Source organism: Rhinoraja longicauda, chromosome 7, assembly GCF_053455715.1.
Source record: "Rhinoraja longicauda isolate Sanriku21f chromosome 7, sRhiLon1.1, whole genome shotgun sequence".
Lineage (NCBI taxonomy): Eukaryota > Metazoa > Chordata > Chondrichthyes > Rajiformes > Arhynchobatidae > Rhinoraja > Rhinoraja longicauda.
Genome location: NC_135959.1, coordinates 19,320,436 through 19,340,933, shown reverse-complemented (window position 1 = coordinate 19,340,933; position 20,498 = coordinate 19,320,436). Strand labels below are relative to the sequence as shown.

General features: G+C 41.6%; 1 protein-coding gene and 1 non-coding gene across 3 annotated transcripts in view; one reads left to right on the top strand and one right to left on the bottom strand.

Moving 5' to 3' along the window:
* tmtc4 (transmembrane O-mannosyltransferase targeting cadherins 4) overlaps nucleotides 1-13,978 on the bottom strand; it is a 41,009-nt gene extending 27,031 nt beyond the window's left edge. For both annotated transcript variants that reach the window (XR_013547460.1, XM_078402213.1), the window contains exons 1-3: nucleotides 13,945-13,978; nucleotides 10,987-11,221; nucleotides 5,188-5,303 (exon numbers count right to left, since the gene is read on the bottom strand). Coding sequence is in view for 1 of the 2 variants with exons in the window: in XM_078402213.1 (XP_078258339.1) it covers nucleotides 5,188-5,303; nucleotides 10,987-11,148 (278 nt within the window). In the remaining variant the exon portion in view is untranslated. The remainder of the gene's footprint in view (nucleotides 1-5,187; nucleotides 5,304-10,986; nucleotides 11,222-13,944) is intronic.
* A 2,817-nt stretch (nucleotides 13,979-16,795) lies between these two features.
* On the top strand, nucleotides 16,796-16,867 carry trnad-guc (transfer RNA aspartic acid (anticodon GUC)). Its single transcript has one exon. It is a non-coding gene; the product is annotated as a tRNA-Asp (tRNA).
* Nucleotides 16,868-20,498: the final 3,631 nt, after the last annotated feature.

Below are 20,498 nucleotides of genomic sequence, written 5' to 3'. Positions count from 1 at the left end.
GAGAATTGTGGACGCAGCTCAGACCATCAGGCAAGTCAACTTCCCTTCCATTGACTCCATCTGCACTTCACGCTGCCTCAGCAGGGCCAACCAGCATAATCAAGGATGAGTCTCACCCTGGTCACTCTCTCTTCTTCCCTCTTTTCCCCTCTTCCAACAGGCAAGAGATATGGAAGTGTGAAAATGCATACCTCCAGATTCAGTGAGAGTTTCTTCCCAGCTGCTATCAGGCAATGAGAACTGGGTGTCCTTGTACACTGGTCACTGAAGGTAAGCGTGCAGGTACAGCAGGCAGTGAAGAAAGCTAATGGCATATTGGCCTTCATAACAAAAGGATTTGAGTATAGGAGCAAATAGGTCCTTCTGCAGTTGTATAGGGCCCTGGTGAGACCACATCTGGAGTATTGTGTGCAGTTTTGGTGTCCTAATTTGAGGAAGGACATCCTTGCTATTGAGGCAGTGCAGCTTAGGTTCACAAAGTTAATCCCCAGGATGGCGGGACTGTCATATGAGGAAAGATTGGAAAGACTGGGCTTGTATTCACTGGAGTTTAGAAGGATGAGAGGGGATCTAATAGAGACGTATAAAATTATAAAAGGACTGGACAAACTAGATGCAGAGAAACTGATCCCAATGTTGGGGGAGTCCAGAACCAGGGGCCACAGTCTAAGAATAAAGGTGGAGGCCATTTAAAACCGAGGCGAGAAGAAACTTTTTCACCCAGAGAGTTGTAAATTTGTGGAATTCGCTGCCACAGAAAGCAGTGGAGACTAATTTACTGAATGAATTTAAAAGAGAGTTAGATAGAGCTCTAGGGGCTAGTGGAATCAGGGGATATGGGGAGAAGGCAGGCACAGGTTACTGATTGTGGATGATCAGCCATGATCACAATGAATGGCGGTGCTGGCTCAAAGGGCCAAATGGCCTCCTCCAGCACCTATTTTTATGTTTCTATCTGAACCATCCTATCATCAACTAGAATGCGGTCCTGACCTACCATCCACCTCATTGGAGACCTTGGGACTATCTGTAATTGGACTTTACTGGACTTTATCTTGCACAAAGTGTTATTCCCTTTCTCCTGTGTAAACACCATGGACGGATTGATTGTAATCTTGCAGTCTTTCCGCTCACTGGATAACATGCAACAAAACTGCACCTCAGCACACGCGACAATAATAATGAACTAAACTAAAGTAAACATTAGTCATATACTCCGCACACGAAAGTGTTTAACCTCATTGACTTGTTGTAGTAACATTTTCTCTGATGTTTTAGCCATTCTCCAAATTGGCAAACTGGCCTTAAAGATAAAGGAGATCGGGCAATTTTCTACATTTTTACATGAGAGCCTGGGAATATTCTATAATAAATCTCATACTCATAGAAAAATAAGAAAGTCACTAATCTTTTATCCACACAATTAAACAGCATGTGTTGCCTACAATGCAAATTACCTTTCTAATCCACTCTGCTCTGAGGATTTGAGCACCTTATTAAGCACACAGGCTGATCCCCCTTATCATTGCAAATAATTACTTTTCTTAATGTAGTTTATTTCACAAAATGCTGGAGTAACTCAGCAGGTCAGGCAGCATCTCAGGAGAGAAGGAATGGGTGACGTGTCTTAATGTAGTAGCTGATTAGCTACCAATAATTAAACAAATGTACATTACAGTGGGAAATAATTTCAACGAAAACAAATGATTCAAATGATTTGTTTGCAAGCAGCAACCTACTTTTGCTCTTCAATAGGTCATTTTGTAAAATATAACTTGCCTGGAACAATGTGTGTGAAAACTGCCTGGCGTAATAACCCAAATAAGGACTAGATTGGATGTTAAATACTGAGATTGAGCACTTCTATACCCCATTCACCATCTGAAAATATTCATCCCCTCCACCGCCAGTGCACAGTGGCTGCAGAGTGTATCATTTACAAAATTCCCTGCAGTTACTTACCCAGGCCACCCTGAAAGCACCTCCCAAAGCCATGCATGTAGGAAAATAACTACAGATGCTGGTACAAATCGAAGGTATCACAAAATGCTGGAGTAACTCAGCAGGTCAGGCAACATCTAGGAGAGAGGGAACGGGTGACGTTTCGGGTCGAGACCCTTCTTCAGATTCACTGAAGAAGGGTCTCGACCGAAACGTCACCCATTCCCTCTCTCCTAGATGCTACCTGACCAGCTGAGTTACTCCAGCATTTTGTGATACCTCCCAAAGCCATGCTCTCCATCACTAAGGACAAGAGTATTGGGTGCACAGGAACACCGCCTCCTGTAGATTCTCTTCCATGTCAAACACCATCCTGATTTATATATATATAATACCCTCCAACAGTACTCTTGGAATAACTACTTCTACTTGCTTCTCAGGCAGCCCCGCGAGATTGAGTTTGATTTGTTTCCACTCTAATTTTGTGGGTTTTGTGTGGCTGACGAGGCCATTGTGGGAACCACAGACTTTCCCAGAGCTTGGGCAGGAGGATCCTGTTGGGGTGGATATGTAGGTAGTTTATAAAAGGGATGCACCCCTTCTATCACTCTCGCTGGGCGTCTCTGTGCTCCCGATGCATGGAAAAGAAGTCTTCAGCACTTTCCTGAAAACTTCTCTACTTTGAGCAGCATGGGCCAGGCATTCCTTCTCCAGAAATGTTTCAAAAAGGTGGCTCATCACTACCTCCTCAAGAGCCATTAGCTATGGGCAATAAATATGGGTCTTGCTAGCAACAATCAAATACCAAAAGTCTAGAGCAACATATCCAAATTATAAATTGAAGGTAGAATTCCTCCTTGGTCCTATATGTTAAGTGTTTGGAACAGCAGCAGCTGAATATTTTATTCCACTTATTAACTTCAGCTCCACTGAGGTCAAGAGAACAAAATTTGCCACAGGTGTTCAACATTAAGCAGTATATAATGCACTTTTAGTGTTAACATCTGAGGAAACAAACTTACAATTGCTTTAACCATGGGGACTGATACAGGAAATACTGAGCAGTGAGTGGCATATGCTGTGGTGCTGTCCTTTGTGACTCCCACATATTGAACAGGAATAAAAACTATTCATGTAAAAAGTACAGTTCAAAAAGACTGCAGAATACACTGAAAGGAGGGTTCACAATTCATAAGGGAACTATTGGCACATAAGTCTGGTCACTGCCTTATTTAGGACAAACAGTTCACGTTGGATGACAGGCCTTCACAACAAGATAACAATGAGGAAACATGGTATAAGGGTTAATCAAGAATTGATCAAATGCCACACCAATGAACAATACAAAGGACAGAAGGTATGGATGCCATTGTTGTATTCAAATAAGTCATTGATCGGTCAAACTATAAGTGTCTTTAAAAATCATATTATCTGAGGGGAAAATCCAAAAACTGCAGATGCTGGGAATCTAAAATAAAATCAGAAAATGCTGGAAACTCTCAGCAAGTCAGGCAGCATCTGTGGAAGGAGAAACAGTTAATGGTTCAGGTCCAAGATCAAGTTCTGAAGAAGGGACTTGAACATGAAACAGTGTTAATGTTTCTCTTTCGAATGCTGCCTGACCTATTGTGTGTTTATAGCATTTTCTGGTTTTATTTATATTCAAAAAACATTTGTACACATCAGTTAACCTATGAGAATTCAATTGGAATAGTTTAGGTGATCTAAAAATAGAATCATTTAAGTGATTTCCAATAGCAGCAAATAGTACAAGTAGAAGGTGAATTCAAAACCCTGATGTACAAAACAAAAGGCACAAAGTACTAGAGTGACTCAGCGGATCAGGCAGCATCTCTGTAGAACATGGATGCGTGATGTTTCGGATCAGGAGCTTTTATCAGTCTGAAGAAGGGTCCCAACCAAAAACGTCACCTATTCAAGTTCTCCAGTGATTTTGTATGGACTGCTTAGTTACTCCAGCACTGTGTCTTTTTATTTAAACCTGAATAAACATATTTGGTTATGGTATTCTCATCATTTGTATTATAATTTGCAGAGCCAAACTGTTATAAGGGACAAAGGGGACTTGGGAAGACTGATTCTACAAAACTTACAACTGCCCAGATACTTTCTGTGGGCTTTCAAAAAGCACCTTGCTATCATCAACAGTCTAAAACATTGTGGTGATCTATAGAGGAGACATGGGAGCAGTCAGGCTCTTCAACCAGTGACAGAAGACAATTCTTACTGAGTTATGCAAGGATAGAAATGTGCCCTCTGTTGTGTGTTAAATATGCTTTGTGTTAACATCTGTGCATTAAACTTCACTTCTACAACAAAATACATAGTTGTAACCATATTACGCTTTTATGTCATGCAGCTGAGAATGTAAACGGGAAATGTAGGTTTGGATAAGTACCAAATCATGTGTGGAAAATGTAATGAAAAGAGTGGAACATGGGATTAATAAAAGCTGGCAAACTAAAAATATATTTTTTAATGGTCCAAGAACAAATGGAATCTGAATGAATAAAACTTTACACTTGAGAAAATTAAATTTTCTGGGCTGGTAAACTTGATTCAAGCTCATCGCACTGTTTAAAAAATCAACTAAATACACTAGCCTACACACTCACTGCTTAATCTAGCTGAGAAACATCAGAACTGAATGTGGCTTGAGTATAGTTTCATAATGGCACACTGGTACAACAAAGCTCTCGGAAGAACAATACAACCTGGATTCCAACTCTGATGAAGGGTCTTTGAACTGAAATGCTCATGGTTTGCTCTTCCACAGATGCTACCTGGCTTGTTAAGTGCTTCCCACATTTTCTGTTTTATTTCAGATTTCCCGCATCTGCGGTTAAAATTTTTGTTTATTGACGGATTCGTGAATCTGTGTTTGACTGAGCATATGCCAGTTCCAGAGTTAGATTTCTGATCACTTCAATGGTTCTTTTATTAAGTCATTTTTTGCACATAGATCAGTAAGATTATTGCTACACATAAGGACAATCCCCAATTAAGTACCAAATTCAGAATAATGGCATGTGCAGAGTGCATACTTTATCCCTACAATATAATTCATGCTAAGATATTAATTCCCAACACATATATCTGCAAAGTCAAAAAGATATCTCATCAAAATTGAGTTGCCCGATAGAAAGGGATAGATCATTGATTGCAGATATAAGGTAAATTATACAAATGGTCCAAGCCCCTTCACACAATAACACAGAGACTTACCTGAATGTAAGCACCGTAAGTGGTCGGTAGGATTTGTGACTGGTATTGCTAATGAGATTAGTTCCCCAGAAGTCATGTTCCCAGAGGTGGCCAAGTGAGGTTTCTGGTCTAAGATCCTGACACAGGAAAGAAACGTCAAAAAATGACCAACATATCACTTTCCCATTCTTATAAAGACGCTATATTATTTTGTGTAGGAAAGAACTGCAGATACTGGTTTAAATCGAAGGTAGACATAAAATGCTGGAGTAACTCAGCGGGACAGGCAGCATCTCTGGAGAGAAGGAATGGGTGATGTATCGGGTCAAGACCCTTCTTCAAATCCGATACGTCACCCATTCCTTCTCTCCAGAGATGCTGCCTGTCCCGCTGAGTTACTCCAGTATTTTGTTTCTACCTTCGATTTAAACCAGCATCTGCAGTTCTTTTCTGCACATTTTGTCCGCTCCACTGCGAAATCTCCTCAAGGTATGTCCGCTTTGAAGAAGTTCTTATCCTCTCTCCAATGAGAGTTTAGTAACATCCTCTCTCACTGCTCCCCCTCTGTAATTCTGCTATATTATTTTGTCAGGCCAAACTCTTGGCCATCCTTTTCTCCTTAACTTCATCCAGCCTGGCTACATTCCCTGTCTCCATTGTCTTCCAATTCCAGCATTTAAGTGAGCTGATTTAAATCCCTTCACCACTGGTATCCATAGCAGGAATATCTTTTGAAATCTAACCAGAGCCACTGCAATTGGTCTCCTGTGTACCAAAGCAAGAAAGAGGAACTGTAAAATATAAGATCTTTTTCATTAAGCCCTAAGGAAAGACACAAAGTGCTGGAGTAACTCAGCAGGTCAGGCAGCAACCCGGGAGAACATGGACAGGTGATGTTTTCAGCCAGGACCCTTCTTCAGATCAGTCTGAAGAAGGGTTCCAACCCAAAACATTGCCTGTCCACGTTCTTCAGGGATGCTACCTGACCTGCTGAGTTATTCTGGCATACGTGTCTTTCTCTGGTATAAACCAGCATCTGCAGTTCCTTGTTATTAAAAGCCCCAAGGAACAGTGATTTGTGAGTTCTGCAGCTGGTATCTGGCTTATCATCTGTCATCAAAAGAGCATCTTAAACTTAAATAACATCTTCACCATAGAAAGAGGTCCCAAAGAACGCTATGACAAATGGCACAAGATAACACAAGGATAAATTAGTCCACCCGATCAATGAGTAAGGATAGGGAGAATGTAGGAAAGAAGTTGCCGGGAGGTTATGGAGAAAATACCAGAGCTCAGAGCCAGAGCAGAGAGAACAATATTACATACTTCATTTCCAGAAAGGTGGAAACAAAATAGAAAAATTGAATAAAAGGTCTGCTTCACAGGAGAGAAATATTGAGGAATATATCCTGTCTTTTTTCAGCTCTGAGAGGAATTATTTACTTTGATACAAAAAATTAAAACAAAAACAGATTTATTTAGAAATATGTTAACATTCTGCTAAATATCTGCTAAATATCACTGTAAAGAGTTACAAGAGTGCTGATGCATAAAACATAGAAAATTAAAATGCTGTATGTCAAACAGTGTTTTGGCCTTTATTTCCAAAAGGAAAAAGAAGTAACAGAATTTGAAACAAAAATAAAGAATAGTGAAAACACTCAGCAGTCAAGTTGCATCTCAGAATCATAGAGGAATATAGCACCAAACCTTGGCCCAACATGTCCTGCCGATCATCAACAACCTAGCTATATTAATCACATCTACAGCATTTCATTTATAGTCTTTTATGCCTTGGCAATTCAAATGTTCATCCAGATACTTCTTAAATACTATTAGGCTCTGCCTCCACTCCCTTCAGCCAGTGTGCTCTAGTTTCCAGTCACCCTCTGGATGACAAGGTTCCTCCTCAGATCCCCTCCAACCCCTTTACACTGTACCATAACATATGCCCTTCAATTTTAAACACTTCTGCTATGGAAACAATTTTCTACTATCCACCTTATCTTTGCCCCTCATGATTTTATACACTTCTATGAGGTCTCTCCTCAGCCTCCTCCAGTCCAAGGAAAACAAACCTAGAGTATCCATTTTCTCCTCAACACCAAACTACTCCACACAACATTCTGTGAATCTTCTCTGCACATTCTCATCCTTACCATACTGTGGCAAATTTAATTGTGCACAGGACTCCAACATTGGAAACTGGCATTTTATAAAGTCCTCGTTCTTATTTTCTATTCTCTGGGTAATAAAGGCAAATATCTCACAACCTTATGCCTTCTTCACAACTACTTCTTCTATACTCTGAGTAATAAAGGCAAATGAGCGCAAGTTATTTGCCTTTACGCAAATATCTTACGCTCATTTGCCTTCTTCACAACGTTATCTACCTGCGTTAATGCCTTCGGGGTCCTCGGACTTGCACATTAAGGCCACTCTATTCCTCAATACTCCCTGGGCCCCCACCATCCATTGTGTATATTCTACCCTTATAGGTACTTCCAAAATTCACCACTTCACATTTACCAGGATTAAATTCCATCTCCCATACCTCTGCCTAATTTACCAACACATCCTGTAACCTATGACTACTTTCCTAACTATCAATCACATCACTAACTTTTGAGCTATCTGCGAACTTACTAATCATGCCACCAATGTTCACATCTAAGTCGTTACCGCATGTGACAAAGAGTAAGGATCCATGCACTGGTCCATGTGGCACATCACTAGTTACAGGCTTCCAGTCAACAATTCTCCACCAGTACACTCTGCTTCCTGTTACAAAGCTAATTTTGGATCAAATTTGTCAAGTTCCCATGGGCTCTAATTTTTCAGACAAGTATTCCACATGAGACCTCGTCAAAGGCCTTACTGAAGTCCATACTGAAGTCCATTTAGTCCTCATTAAATGTATTACCTTCATCAATACATTGTACTCCGATAAATGCCCTGAAATTGGTCAGAATAGGATGTTGTCTATCTTCATTACTCATTGCTCTTTCATGTATAGATTAATCTTGCCCGGAGAACTTTTGCAATCATATCCCTGCTAATGATGTTCGACTCACATGCCTGTCACAACCTGGCTTATTCCTTCTTGAACAAAAGTGCCACATTTGTTGTCCTCATTCATCTGGCATGCCAGCTGTGGCCAGTGAGGATTTAAAAATCGACCTCAAGATCCTGCAAATTCTTTCTTTGCTTCCTATTGCTACCTGGGAATGCATCTTATCAAGCCCTGGGGATTTATCCACCTTTAAGCTTACGTTCTGAGAGGGGAAGGTGAGCAGCCAAAGATCTTGTCCATATTGGTACCAATGACATAGGAAGGAAGGGAGATGAAGTCCTGCAAAGAGAATTAAGGGAGTTAGGTAGAATATTAAAAAACAGGACCTCCGGGATTGTAATTTTGAACGGACCTCTCATATGCTAAGGCTGAATTCCTAATCTTGCAATCTACCTTGTTGAGACCACTAGTACTTTTTTATAAAATCTGCACTTTCTCTGGAGCTATAATACAATATTCTGCACTCTTTTGCACTAGCTGACGTATTTGTGCATGATATATGCCTGGAAAGCAGGTTAAACAATGTTTTTCACTATATATTGGGACGTGACAATAATAAATCGATACCAATCCCCAGTGCCAAGAGCTATTGATAGTGCAGCACAATATGTGGCTAAGGACCTAGTATAGGAGGGAGGGCTTCAAATGTATGTATCATTTGGCTCTCTTCTAGATAAGTGGGACTTATACAAGAAGGATGCATTGTACCTGAATTGGAGGGAAACCAATATCCTTGCAGGGAGGTTTGCTGGAGCTAATTGGGATGATTTAGCCTAGAGTAGTACAAAGATGGGAACCAGTTCAGCAAGTAAAGTGATTGATGAGGAGGTAATAATTATGACAAACAAGTCTGAAAGATAGGACAGGCAGGGACAAATTAATGAACACGGTGAGACTAATGAGCTGAAGTGTGTTTATTTCAATGAAAACAGTATTATAGGTGATGCAGATAAACTTAGAGCCTGAATCAGAGCATGGAACTATGAAAAGGTGGCCATTACAGAGACATGGTTGTGAGAGAGATAGGCTTGGCAACTCAGTGTTCCAGGATTTCAATGTTTCAGATGTTGTAAAGAGGGAAATTAAAGAGGTGGAAGAGTTGCATTGCAAATCAGGGAGAATGTCCTCCTTCAGAGAGGAGGTAGTGGAGCGGCAATCCACTGAGACAATATGGCTAGAGCTGAAAAATATGAAATGTGTAATCACTATGGATCTTGGGGAGAATAACTAAATTGGGGGACAGAAAATAATAACATTATTAGACAGGAGCTATGAAGAGTACGTTGGGAGCAGTAATTATTGGTTAAGTCTACACGAAGGACATGCGGGACTTATTAGATTTTTTAGATTTTAGATTTAGAGTACTAGCTTTTCATCCTCTCCCTTCAGAATGCCCTTCAACAGTTTAGTTTAGTTTAGTTCAGAGATACAGCGTGGAAACTGGCCCTTCAACCGACTGAGTCCACACCCACCATCGATCACCCTTTCACACTAGGACTATGTTATCCCTCGTTCTCATCCACTCCCTCCACACTAAGAGCAATTTATAGAGGCCAATTATTGTACAAACCAGCACATCTTTGGAATATGGAAGGAATGATTAGATTGATTTGTAAGTGTATCAAAGGTTGTGGAGAGAAGGCAGGAGAATGGGGTTGAGGGAAAAATAGATCAGCCAAGATCAAATGTCGGAGCAGACTCGATGGGCCGAATGGCCGAATTCTGCTCCGTCTTGTAGTCTTATGGAAACCAAAGAACCCAGAGGAAACCCAGATAATCATAGGAAGATCATGCAAATTCTACGCAGCCATCACCCGACATCAGGATTGAATCTGAGTCTCTGGTGCTGAGGCAACAGCTCGACTAGTTGCGCCACAGAGTCGCCCTATGTTCTGTGACATCCAGAGCCTTGGCACTAGAGGGGGGAGAGGGTAACACACCATCCTCTATTCACATCTACAGCCACAAAGGCATCTGTCTAGTCCTCTCACTAACAGGTCTCCAACCATTACTGCTCTTGGACTCTTGTTCCTTCCCCTTGTGCAGCTAAACCCCCACAGGTCAGTCTGATCTTCGCTCTGGTTGGACTCCTCAGGAATATATTCACCACCATGAAACTCAAACACAGAAAAACAGGTTTTGGGTTAAAGAGCCTTCGCCCGAAATGTTAACTCTGTTTCTCTCTCCACAGATGTGGCCCGATATGCTCTCTCCAGGATTTTCTGCTCTAGTTACTCCAGAAGGGCTGTGGTACTAGGTTAAGGAAGTCATATGGTCATATTACAGAGCTTCGGTAAAACCCATTGGGTCATTGGAACCATATTTTCAGAAGCAAACCCCCAATGTGCAGTCACCATGCTGGATATTTTGCATATCTAGCGCCGAGAGCTGATGAGATTTCCTACCCCACATACCAAATCAAGATCTTTCACATTTTGAAATACCCTTATTGTATCAGCCTTTAATCTTCTCAAGTGAAGAGGAGATGTGGTCTGTTCATCCAGTAACAATTATAAACTTGCAGTTTTGATACCAACTTCATTAACATTTGTTGCACTCTCTCAATGCTTGGTGACTGGAGTTATACATAGTACTTCAAATGTGGCTAAGCAGTAAACTTCACCACATGGAGGTCTACAATAAGGTCAAGGGAACTATTTAGATCCATATCATTCTTTCTTTTATCAAATAATCTAACAATAATACATTCCCATTAAGCATAGGTTTGTCAAATTTTAATCACATACCTTATTGTTGATTATAGCTTCTGAATCATCGAAGACAAAGTCTCCGTTGTAACTGATGCCAAAGCATAGAAGGGCCAGTGTAGCAACAACAGCTTTTGCCCAAGGACGTGGAAGGTGGGGGACTGGTAGAGTGTGGTCCAAGCTCCATTCATTCTGCAGCATTGTGCTAAATCCTGGGCCACATCTGTGACTCTGGCTTCCTGCTATCCATAACCTGAGAAGGACAGCATGAGATCTGTGTAAAAAAAAAAGGTTGCAGAGACATCAGGAGGATCAACTTAATGAGGCATTTACAGTTTGACAGATAAGATGCTGGTGGATGTAAATTTCCCAGCTCTGATTAGCTGATTGCTGGAGGTTTAGTCACATGATAATTACTTGTCAATTTCTCTGCCCCCACCTCCGTCACAACTTCCCAAAGCAACTCTGAACACACACAAGCCATAAGTTCATAAGTACGAGGAATAGAATTCAACCCATCAAGTCTACTCCACCATTCAATCACGGCTAATCTATCTTTCCCTCTGAACCCCATTCTCCTGCCTTCGCCTAATAACCATTAACGGCCTCCACAGCAGTCTGTGGCAATAAATTCCACAGATTCACCACCCTCTGACTAAAGAAATTCCTCCTCGTCTCTTTTCTAATGGTAGTCCTTTTACTCTGAGGCTCTGGCTCCTCTCACTAGTGGAATCATCCTCGCCACATTCACGCTATCCAGACTTTTCACTATTCGGTAAGTTCAATTCAGTTTATTGCCACGTGTACGGAGGTACAGTGAAAAGCTTTTGTTACGTGCTAACCAGTCAGCAGAAAGACAACACATGATTACAATCAATCCATTTAAAATGTATAGATACATGATAAGGGAATAACGTTTAGTGCAAGGTAAAGCCAGCAAAGTCCGCAAGAATATTCCGAGGGTCATCAAAGAGATAGATAGTAGTTCTGCACTGCTCTCTGGTTGTGGTAGGATGATTCAATTGCCTGAAAAGAAACTGTCCCTGAATCTGGTGGTGTGCGTTTTCACACTGCTCTGATGGGAGAGGAGAGAAGACAGAGTGGCCAGGGTGCGACTCGTCCTTGATATTCTGCTGACCTTGCCGAGGCAGCATGAGGTATAAATTGAATCAATAGAAGGGAAGTTGGTTTGTGTGATGACCTGGGCTGCGTCCACAATTCGTTGCAATTTCTTGCGGTCCTGGTTGGAATTGTTTCTCGGGGTGGACCTTGGAGTTTCAACAAGGTCCCCTTTCATCCTTCTAAACCACAAAGAGTACATGCCCAGAGCCTTCAAATGCTCATCAGACTGCAGATACTGGAATCTGGAGCAATAAATAACAACTGAAGAAGGAGCTTAGTACATCAAGCAGAAACTGTGGAGCCAAACATATGTTTGATGTTTTGGTGCAAGACGCTGCAACAAAACTAAGAGTCCAGAGGAATGATGGAGTCCAGAGGAAGAGGTGATAGATGTTCAGGGTTGTCAGTTCCAAGTGGAGTTATCACTGGTGATTTTACATAATTGGCCCAGTCTATCCAATAGAAAAGTAAAACTTTTCAATTCTTTTCATTCTCTACACTGTCAATCGTGCCCCTAGATTTTGGTAGTTCCACGGAAATGACTTGTAATTTTTTCCAGACTGCAAGATGGATGGAGTGGGAACCCTTAGAAAAGACCATGCTCTCACGCTTTGCCAGTGACTCATTCCAAGCCCCAAACATCTTGGGTGCATGCACTAGATAATGGTATTATCCCAGAGGCAACTTTCATCCATGGAGATATTCTCTCAAGAGGAGGACTAGGTGTGGAAGAACATTCAGTCCCCAAAACCTGATCTACCATTTAATTATTTTGTGGTTGATCTGAACCATCTCCATTGTGTCCTTACTTCCAGAACTACTATCTACCTCTTTGATGACCCTCGGAATATTCTTGTAACCCTTAACATCCCTGCCCAATACATCTTAATCATTGGCTGCAACACAAGATATGTACAGAGTTTAATATTCAGCCCACCAGTGTCCCCTACCCTTACTTCTGGTGAGAAGATTGTGGAGTCACTCGAAACTCGAGCTCTAAAATCCAGGCTGATTCCCCATTATGGTACTGAGGAAGTCCTGCTCGGGTGAAGGGGCTGACTTTACAACAAAAAATTAAACCAATATCTTGCCTGCCAACATGTGAGCATGTAAAAACAATTCCATGGCCACTAAATCCAAGAGGAACAAGGGAAAATGGGGGGGGGGGGGGGGGTAGTGATAGGGTTCAAAATGGAATCTGGAGCAATAAAACCACCAAGAGTAAGAGATTACCTGCTCATTCCACACATTGCCTTTTCTGGGATCTTCCTGTCTGCAAATTGTACGCATTTGTACACACATCACACTGTATTGCAATGACAATTACATATAGAAAGAAAAAAGCCTCGAACTTCGAGAGGACCTTTCAGTACATTACAAGCAAATGAAGTACTTCTGAAGTGGGGTTAATGTTGAAATCCTTGAAGGTGGCAGCTAAATGTGGGCACAACTAGATCCCACCAACAACAACCTGACAATGGCCAGATGGTAAAGATAGACACAAAAATGCTGGAGTAACCCAACGGGTCAGGCAGCATCTCTGGAGAAAATGGAGAGGTGAATTTCGGGTCGGGGTGGTGTTGTTGGTGATGGGTGATGCTGCTTCTGCAAACATCCACTCTGTAAGTGCAAACCACACTTTAGGGCGTCCGGAGGATGTGAAGGGCGATAGAGAAATGCAAGCACGTCCTCAAATCATTGCCCATTCAATGAGGAATGAAACGTTTGAATTTCAAATAACCCCCCCTCCCTCTCACACAACTTTCCCTTCAGGTCATTTAGCAAAAAACAACATCTCTTCTTTACTCTGTAAACCCACCTCCCCTGGAAATATGCAATTTGTTCACTTTATTTCATTTCCCCCTCTGTTTTTACCTCCCGAGAGAGATTGCCGGCGGGCCCCGGAACCGTCCATCCACATGGGGGAACGGAAACGTGAACACCGCCAACAGTGGAGTGGGGGGAGCGTTTCAATGTGGGACTCACTTCCGACTAGATCTAGCGCTCTGTGCGCATGCGCATGCCAACAGACTGAGAGAGTTGTGACTGAAGGCGCTTGACCAGCTCCTGGGACGCCAGGTGGAGCAAGGCTTTGCAAAGAACTCTTCACCTCCATGGGGGGCATGGAGAGGATGGGGCGAAGGACCTGTATCTGCGCTGTATCACTCTATGGAAGCATCAAAAGGGGATGTTAGTGCTGAAAGTGCAAAAGTAAATTAAAGTTGCAATTTCAGGTACAAGTTGAAACTGTTTGCTTCTGATGCAGTTTCATTCAGAAACAACCATAAATCCCTCCATATATGCTGATCAACCTGCTGAGTTCCCCCACTGGATTTCTTTTTGCTGCAGATTTCAGCAAATGCTGTCTCTTGAGTATTCTTGAAACTTCTTAATATCATGATGATGTTCATTCTAATATCAAGAAGAACAACACCTGCCTAGGTGAAGATAGACACAAAAAGCTGGAGTAACTCAGCGGGCAACGGCTGAGTTACTCCAGCTTTTTGTGTCTATCTTCGGTTTAAACCAGCATCTGCAGTTCCTTCTTACACACCGGCCTAGGTGAGGTCTGCTCTATGATTTTACCGGGTTGTATGCAAAACAAAGCATTTCACTGTAATGATATCTATCCAGATCTATCAATATCTTGTATGAAACTGTCTCCACACATGGAAAAATTGATAAATGTACAGCTGCTTAAACCAATTGCAATAAGAACAGAAATGCAGCAGGTTTGCACTTTATTCTGTTTTAAAACTGTTACAATTTGTTTCGTTGGGTTGTTTAAATTAATACTGACTAGCTAATTAAAATTATTGCATCGTATGGGAGGTGCATTCCCAATCTCGTTGTACCCCTGTACAATGACAATAAAGATATATTGTATTGTATATTGTTAGGCAGCATCTGTGGGAAAGTAAAACAGTTAACTTTATTGAACATTGTCAGAACTACAGGTCTTTGCCCTGAAACATTAATTCTTTTTCTCTTACGATCACTGATGCTGCCTGACCTGCTGACTAGCCTTTTTCGAATAGGAATTCTAAATGTTCACCATCAGGATGGAGAAATCTTTTCTGTGTTCTGAATGTGCATCCTCTTATTTTGAGACAGTTTCCCCCTGGTTCTTGGTACCCCAGCCGGAGGGACGGGTGTGTGTATGGGGGGGGGGGGGGGGGGGATGGGGGAGGGGGTAAACGACCATCCCTGCTGCTACCCTGATAAACCCCCTAAGTTGTGAATCTGTGGAATTCTCTGCCACAGAAGGCAGTGGAGGCCAATTCACTGGATGTTTTCAAGAGCGAGTTAGATTTAGCTCTTAGGGCTAAAGGAATCAAGGATTATGGGGGGAAAAAACAGAAACGGGGTACTGATTTTGGACGATCAGCCATGGTCATATTGAATGGCGGTGCTGGCTTGAAGGGCCAAATGGCCTACTTCTGCACCTATTTTCTATGTTTCTCAGTGCCAGAGACACAAGTTTCATTCTGACCTTGGGTGCTGTCTGTGTGTAGTTTGTATATTCTCCCTCTGACCATGTGGGTTTCCGATGGCTGCTCTGTTTTCCTCCACATCCTAAGGATGTACAGATTTGTAGGTTAATTGGCCTTTATAAATTGCCCCTAATGTGTAGGGAGTGGACAAGAAAGTGGGATAACATAGAACTGATGTGAACGGAGTGGACTTGGTGGGCCAAACTGCCTGTTTCCATGCGGTATCTCTAAACCAAACTAAACTAAACTAAACCTGTTTAAACAACATTAAAATATCTGCCTCCACCTTCTGTGGCAGCACATTCCAAATATTCACTGCTCTCTATGTGAAACCCTTGCCACTCAGATTCCAATGTTTTCTTTCTTGGGAAAGTTGCTGAACCAAAAACCGCATGGTCTCAGAATAAAAGGGTGACAGATGAGAAATTCTTCATCGGTCAGAGAATTGTGGGGCAGAGTTCTTCAGTATATTTAAGGCAGCAATAGAGATATTTCTAATCCATAAGGGAATCAAGGGGTCATGGGGAAAGGGTGGGAAATGAACTTAAGGATTGTTGGATAAACCAGGATCCTATTGAAGGACAGAGCAGACTCGAGGCGTAAAATGGCCTCCCCTACTTCCGAAGACCTTAACAGCAAGGTAGTTTCCCAGTAGAAGCAGAAAACTGCAGCTAGTGAAGATCTAAAATGAAGCAGAAAACGTGGCACAGGCAGCATCGGTGACAAGAGAGGTAGTGTTAACCTTACAGCTCAATTAACTTTCATCAGAACTGGGGAAAGATAGAAAAAGGTACATTTGGTCTCAGGGAGTTCCACCCAATGTGTCCAGGCCATCCCTCAACCAACATCATCAAAAACAACTTTAATTGAGCAACGTGTATTTTTCTAACCAGCGTTTGAAATCTGTCAAAAAAAAATATTCATAAAATAATCTTTCATTTCTCTAGTTAAAGAATGTTAATGGGATTAAATGTTAATGGTATTTCCTGTAGCTGTTTGCAAATGTGTGTTTCATTTTAAATAGATTTAATTTAAAAAAAAACATATCTTAATAAAATCTTTATTGTGGTTTGTATGAACCTATAATCTTTATGGAGACACGAGAGATTGCAGATGCTTGGAATCAAATAACTTGAGGTCCTGTATGCATATTCCCATTACAATAGATTCTTTGCACAGAACGGAGCATCGTAGGTTGATCTACTGTACACGTGAATCATGAGTACTGTTAGTCCTCGGTAGTATAGTGGTTAGTATCCCCGCCTGTCACGCGGGAGACCGGGGTTCAATTCCCCGTCGGGGAGGTACTATAATTTTCCCCATAGATAAATAAATAAATCATCTCAACATTTATTTCCGCAACGTTTTGGTTTGCGTGACATTTTTTTTCTCCCCAGACTCTCTTTAGTTGGATTTTTTTTTTTTGGTTGCTATTTACTTCATCTCTTTCTCTTACAATTTCAAGATTTAATCTCTTAGCAAAGTATTGGCATTGAGTCAGTAAATACAGTAATAAAGTTTGAAAGTAGTCTCTCTAAAATATTTACATTTTTGTATTAATTGAGGGGATTTGCAAACGAACATTTCGTTGTCACTCCAGGAGATGCACTAAAAACCTCAAAGGATTTTGGATCTATTATTTCAGTTCAGATTTTTGGTGAGATTTAAGTGAGATTTTAGAATAAGTAATTTAGAATAAGGCAATAACCTAGTCAGTTGTCTCGTTTGCAATATATTTTCTTTTGCAGCCATCACGTTTTAGGCACATTGCAAGGGAGGTAAGTTCTCCAAGTTTCAAGAGAGTCAAGAGTCAAGTCAAGAATGTTTCATTGTCACCTGTACCGAATCCAGAACAATGTCCAGGTAAATAGAGTCGTCATGCAACCTAGTTCTGCTCAAAATCAATGTAACTAATAACAAAATGTTTTTCATAATCCAAAACTGCAGGGCACAAAAAATGTCATTTTGCTTTTGGTTCCCACAACATATTTCTTTCATCCCTATTTCTTTCCATCATATGCTGCAATATTTTCTAACCCCCACTAGGAGGCAGAGCCGTGTAATGCAACTTCAGGTAATTTACAAGATTTGCTGAAATCAAACTGTGTGCAGTTTTGGTCTCCAAATTTGAGGAAGGATATTCTTGCTATTGAGGGTGTGCAGCGTAGGTTTACTAGGTTTATTCCTGGAATGGTGGGACTGTCATATGTTGAATGACTGGAGCGACTAGGCTTGTATACACTGGAATTTAGAAGGATGAGAGGGGATCTTATCGAAACATATAAGATTATTAAGGGGTTGGACACGTTAGAGGCAGGAAACATGTTCCCAATGTTGGGGGGGGGGGGGTCCAGAACCAGGGGCCACAGTTTAAGAATAAGGGGTAGGCCATTTAGAACGGAGATGAGAAAAAACTTTTTCAGTCAGAGAGTTGTGAATCTGTGGAATTCTTTGCCTCAGAAGGCAGTGGAGGCCAATTCTCTGAATGCATTCAAGAGAGAGCTAGATAGAGCTCTTAAGGATAGTGGAGTCAGGGGGTATGGGGAGAAGGCAGGAACGGGGTACTGATTGAGAATGATCAACCATGATCACATTGAATGGTGGTGCTTGCTCTGAGGGCCGAATGGCCTACCCCTGTACCTATTGTCTATTGTCTATTGTCTACATTTGTTAAGAGTCATTGGAGACATGCCGAACTTCCTTAGTTTTCTGAGGAAGTAGAGGCATTTTGTGCTTTCTTGGCCATAGTTACAATGTGTTTGATCCAGGACCATTTCCACTTCAACACCATTGACGTTAACTGGGACATGTACACCACCTTGCTTCCTGAATTCAATAACTAGTTCCCTTGCTTGGCAATGGAAAGGGAAGGTTGGACAAAGCATCCTGTGAGAGCTATCTGAAGTAAGGAATGCAAGCCGTTGAAGGCAGAGTATAGTGAAGATGTTGTTGTGGGGGGGGGGGGGGGGGGGGGTCTACCTTAGGTCTGGGTGTGGTAGTAGTGGTGGGAAGTGGAAAGAGTAAGGTTGAGAGTTCTGTCATTTATGGTGGAGGAAAATCCTTAGTTCAGGAAGAAGAAAGATGTATCAGAAAGAATGGAATATGGCACAATCGTACTGATGCGAGGGAAATGATAAAGCACGAGAATGGAGTGGAGTCCTTCCAGGGATTCGAGTGAGAAGGGGTATAATGAAAGTAAATGCTGCAGACGTAGCTGACCAATTTAAAAAACAGCACATTACAAGTGATACGGCATGAACTTAATTGTATTTAGAAGTTGACTCTTAATCTTACTACAAATTAACAATGAAGTCAATTGCATGCATGGCTAGGATTTCTTAATCAATCTCATTGCAATCCTTTCCATGTGTGAGCTGGGAAATAAATTAGATATGACAGCAATGAGATTAACATTTTGATTTTAACAGAATTTTAACAGAATCGTCATCAATCACCTGGTCCAACAGAATATTCAAAGGGACAATTACTTTATTTTCCCCTGAATGTGCATGGGTTTGGGGTGTCGTGGCAGGCGCCTCTTAGACTCAGAGATGCCGTTTACAGTGAGAATGATGGATGGCCCTTTAACCATGCAAATCTTAGCCTAACTGGGAACAATGCTCTGGCTTCTTTCCAACACTAACTCCATGGATTCAAATATGAGATCGGTCGGTACAAACTGTTACCATAGAGATGAATGTACTGCAAAATAAAGTTCAGACGGGACATGGGAATAGAAGAAATATGAGCAGGAATGGGCCATTCAGCCTTACATGCTTGCTGTTATCAGGCAACTGAATCATCCTATCAACAGTGAGAGAGCAGTCCTGAATTACCATCTACCTCACTAGAGACCCTCTTTAATTGGACTTCACTGGACTTTATCTTGCACTAAATGTTGTTCCCTTTATCATGTATCTGTACACTGTGGATGTCTTGATTGTAATTATGTATAGTCTTTCTGTGACTGGTTAGCATGCAACAAAAGCTTTTCACTGTGCCTCGGTACACATGACAATAAACTAAACTAAACTCTCCATTCAATGGCAGATCCACTCTTGGGTCCACTTTCCTGCTGGTTCACCATAAACCTGACTCACCAATAGTCCAGAGAACTGTCTGTTTTGGACTTGAATAAACAATGATCTAGTCTCATTCTGGGGGTAGAGAATTCCAGAGAATCATGACCATCTGAAAGAAGAAGTTTCTCCTCACCTCTATCTAAAACTGATGGCCCCTTATTCTGAAACCAAACCCTCCAGTCCTGGATATCCTCAGAAAGAGAAACATTCTCTCAGCACCCACCGTATCGAGCCTTTTAGAATGTTATGTTTTAATATTTTTTCTAAACTCGAATGTATTACTTTTTTCTAAACTCGAATGTATTCAACTTGATGTATTTTGATGTAACTTGATGTATTCAAGAGAGAGAGAGTTAGATATAGCTCTTAGGGCTAACGGAATCAAGGGATATGGGGAGAAAGCAGGAACAGGGTACTGATTTTGGATGATCCGCCAAGATCATATTGCATGAATAGGTCGAAGGGCCGAAATGCCTATTCTTGCGCCTATTTTCCATGTTTCTCTGAATGATTTACAGGTTCTTGATTAGTACAGTGACAGGGGTTATGGGGAGAAGGCTATAGAATGGCGTTGAGAGGGAAAGGTAGATCAGTGATTATTGAATAGTGGAGTAGAGTTGATGGGCCGAATGGCCTAATTCTGCTCCGAGAACTTACGAGTATGAGCTCAACCTGATCAACCGTTCCTCACAAGACAACCCCTTCATCCTTGGAATCAACCTGCCGCATCTTCTCCTTACTACCTCCAATGCACATACTCCCCATCTTAAACTTGGAGACCAAAAGGTGTGCCACACTTCATGAGTGGACTCACCAATAGATTGTGAGCTCTGGGAAGAGAAGTCATCATCTG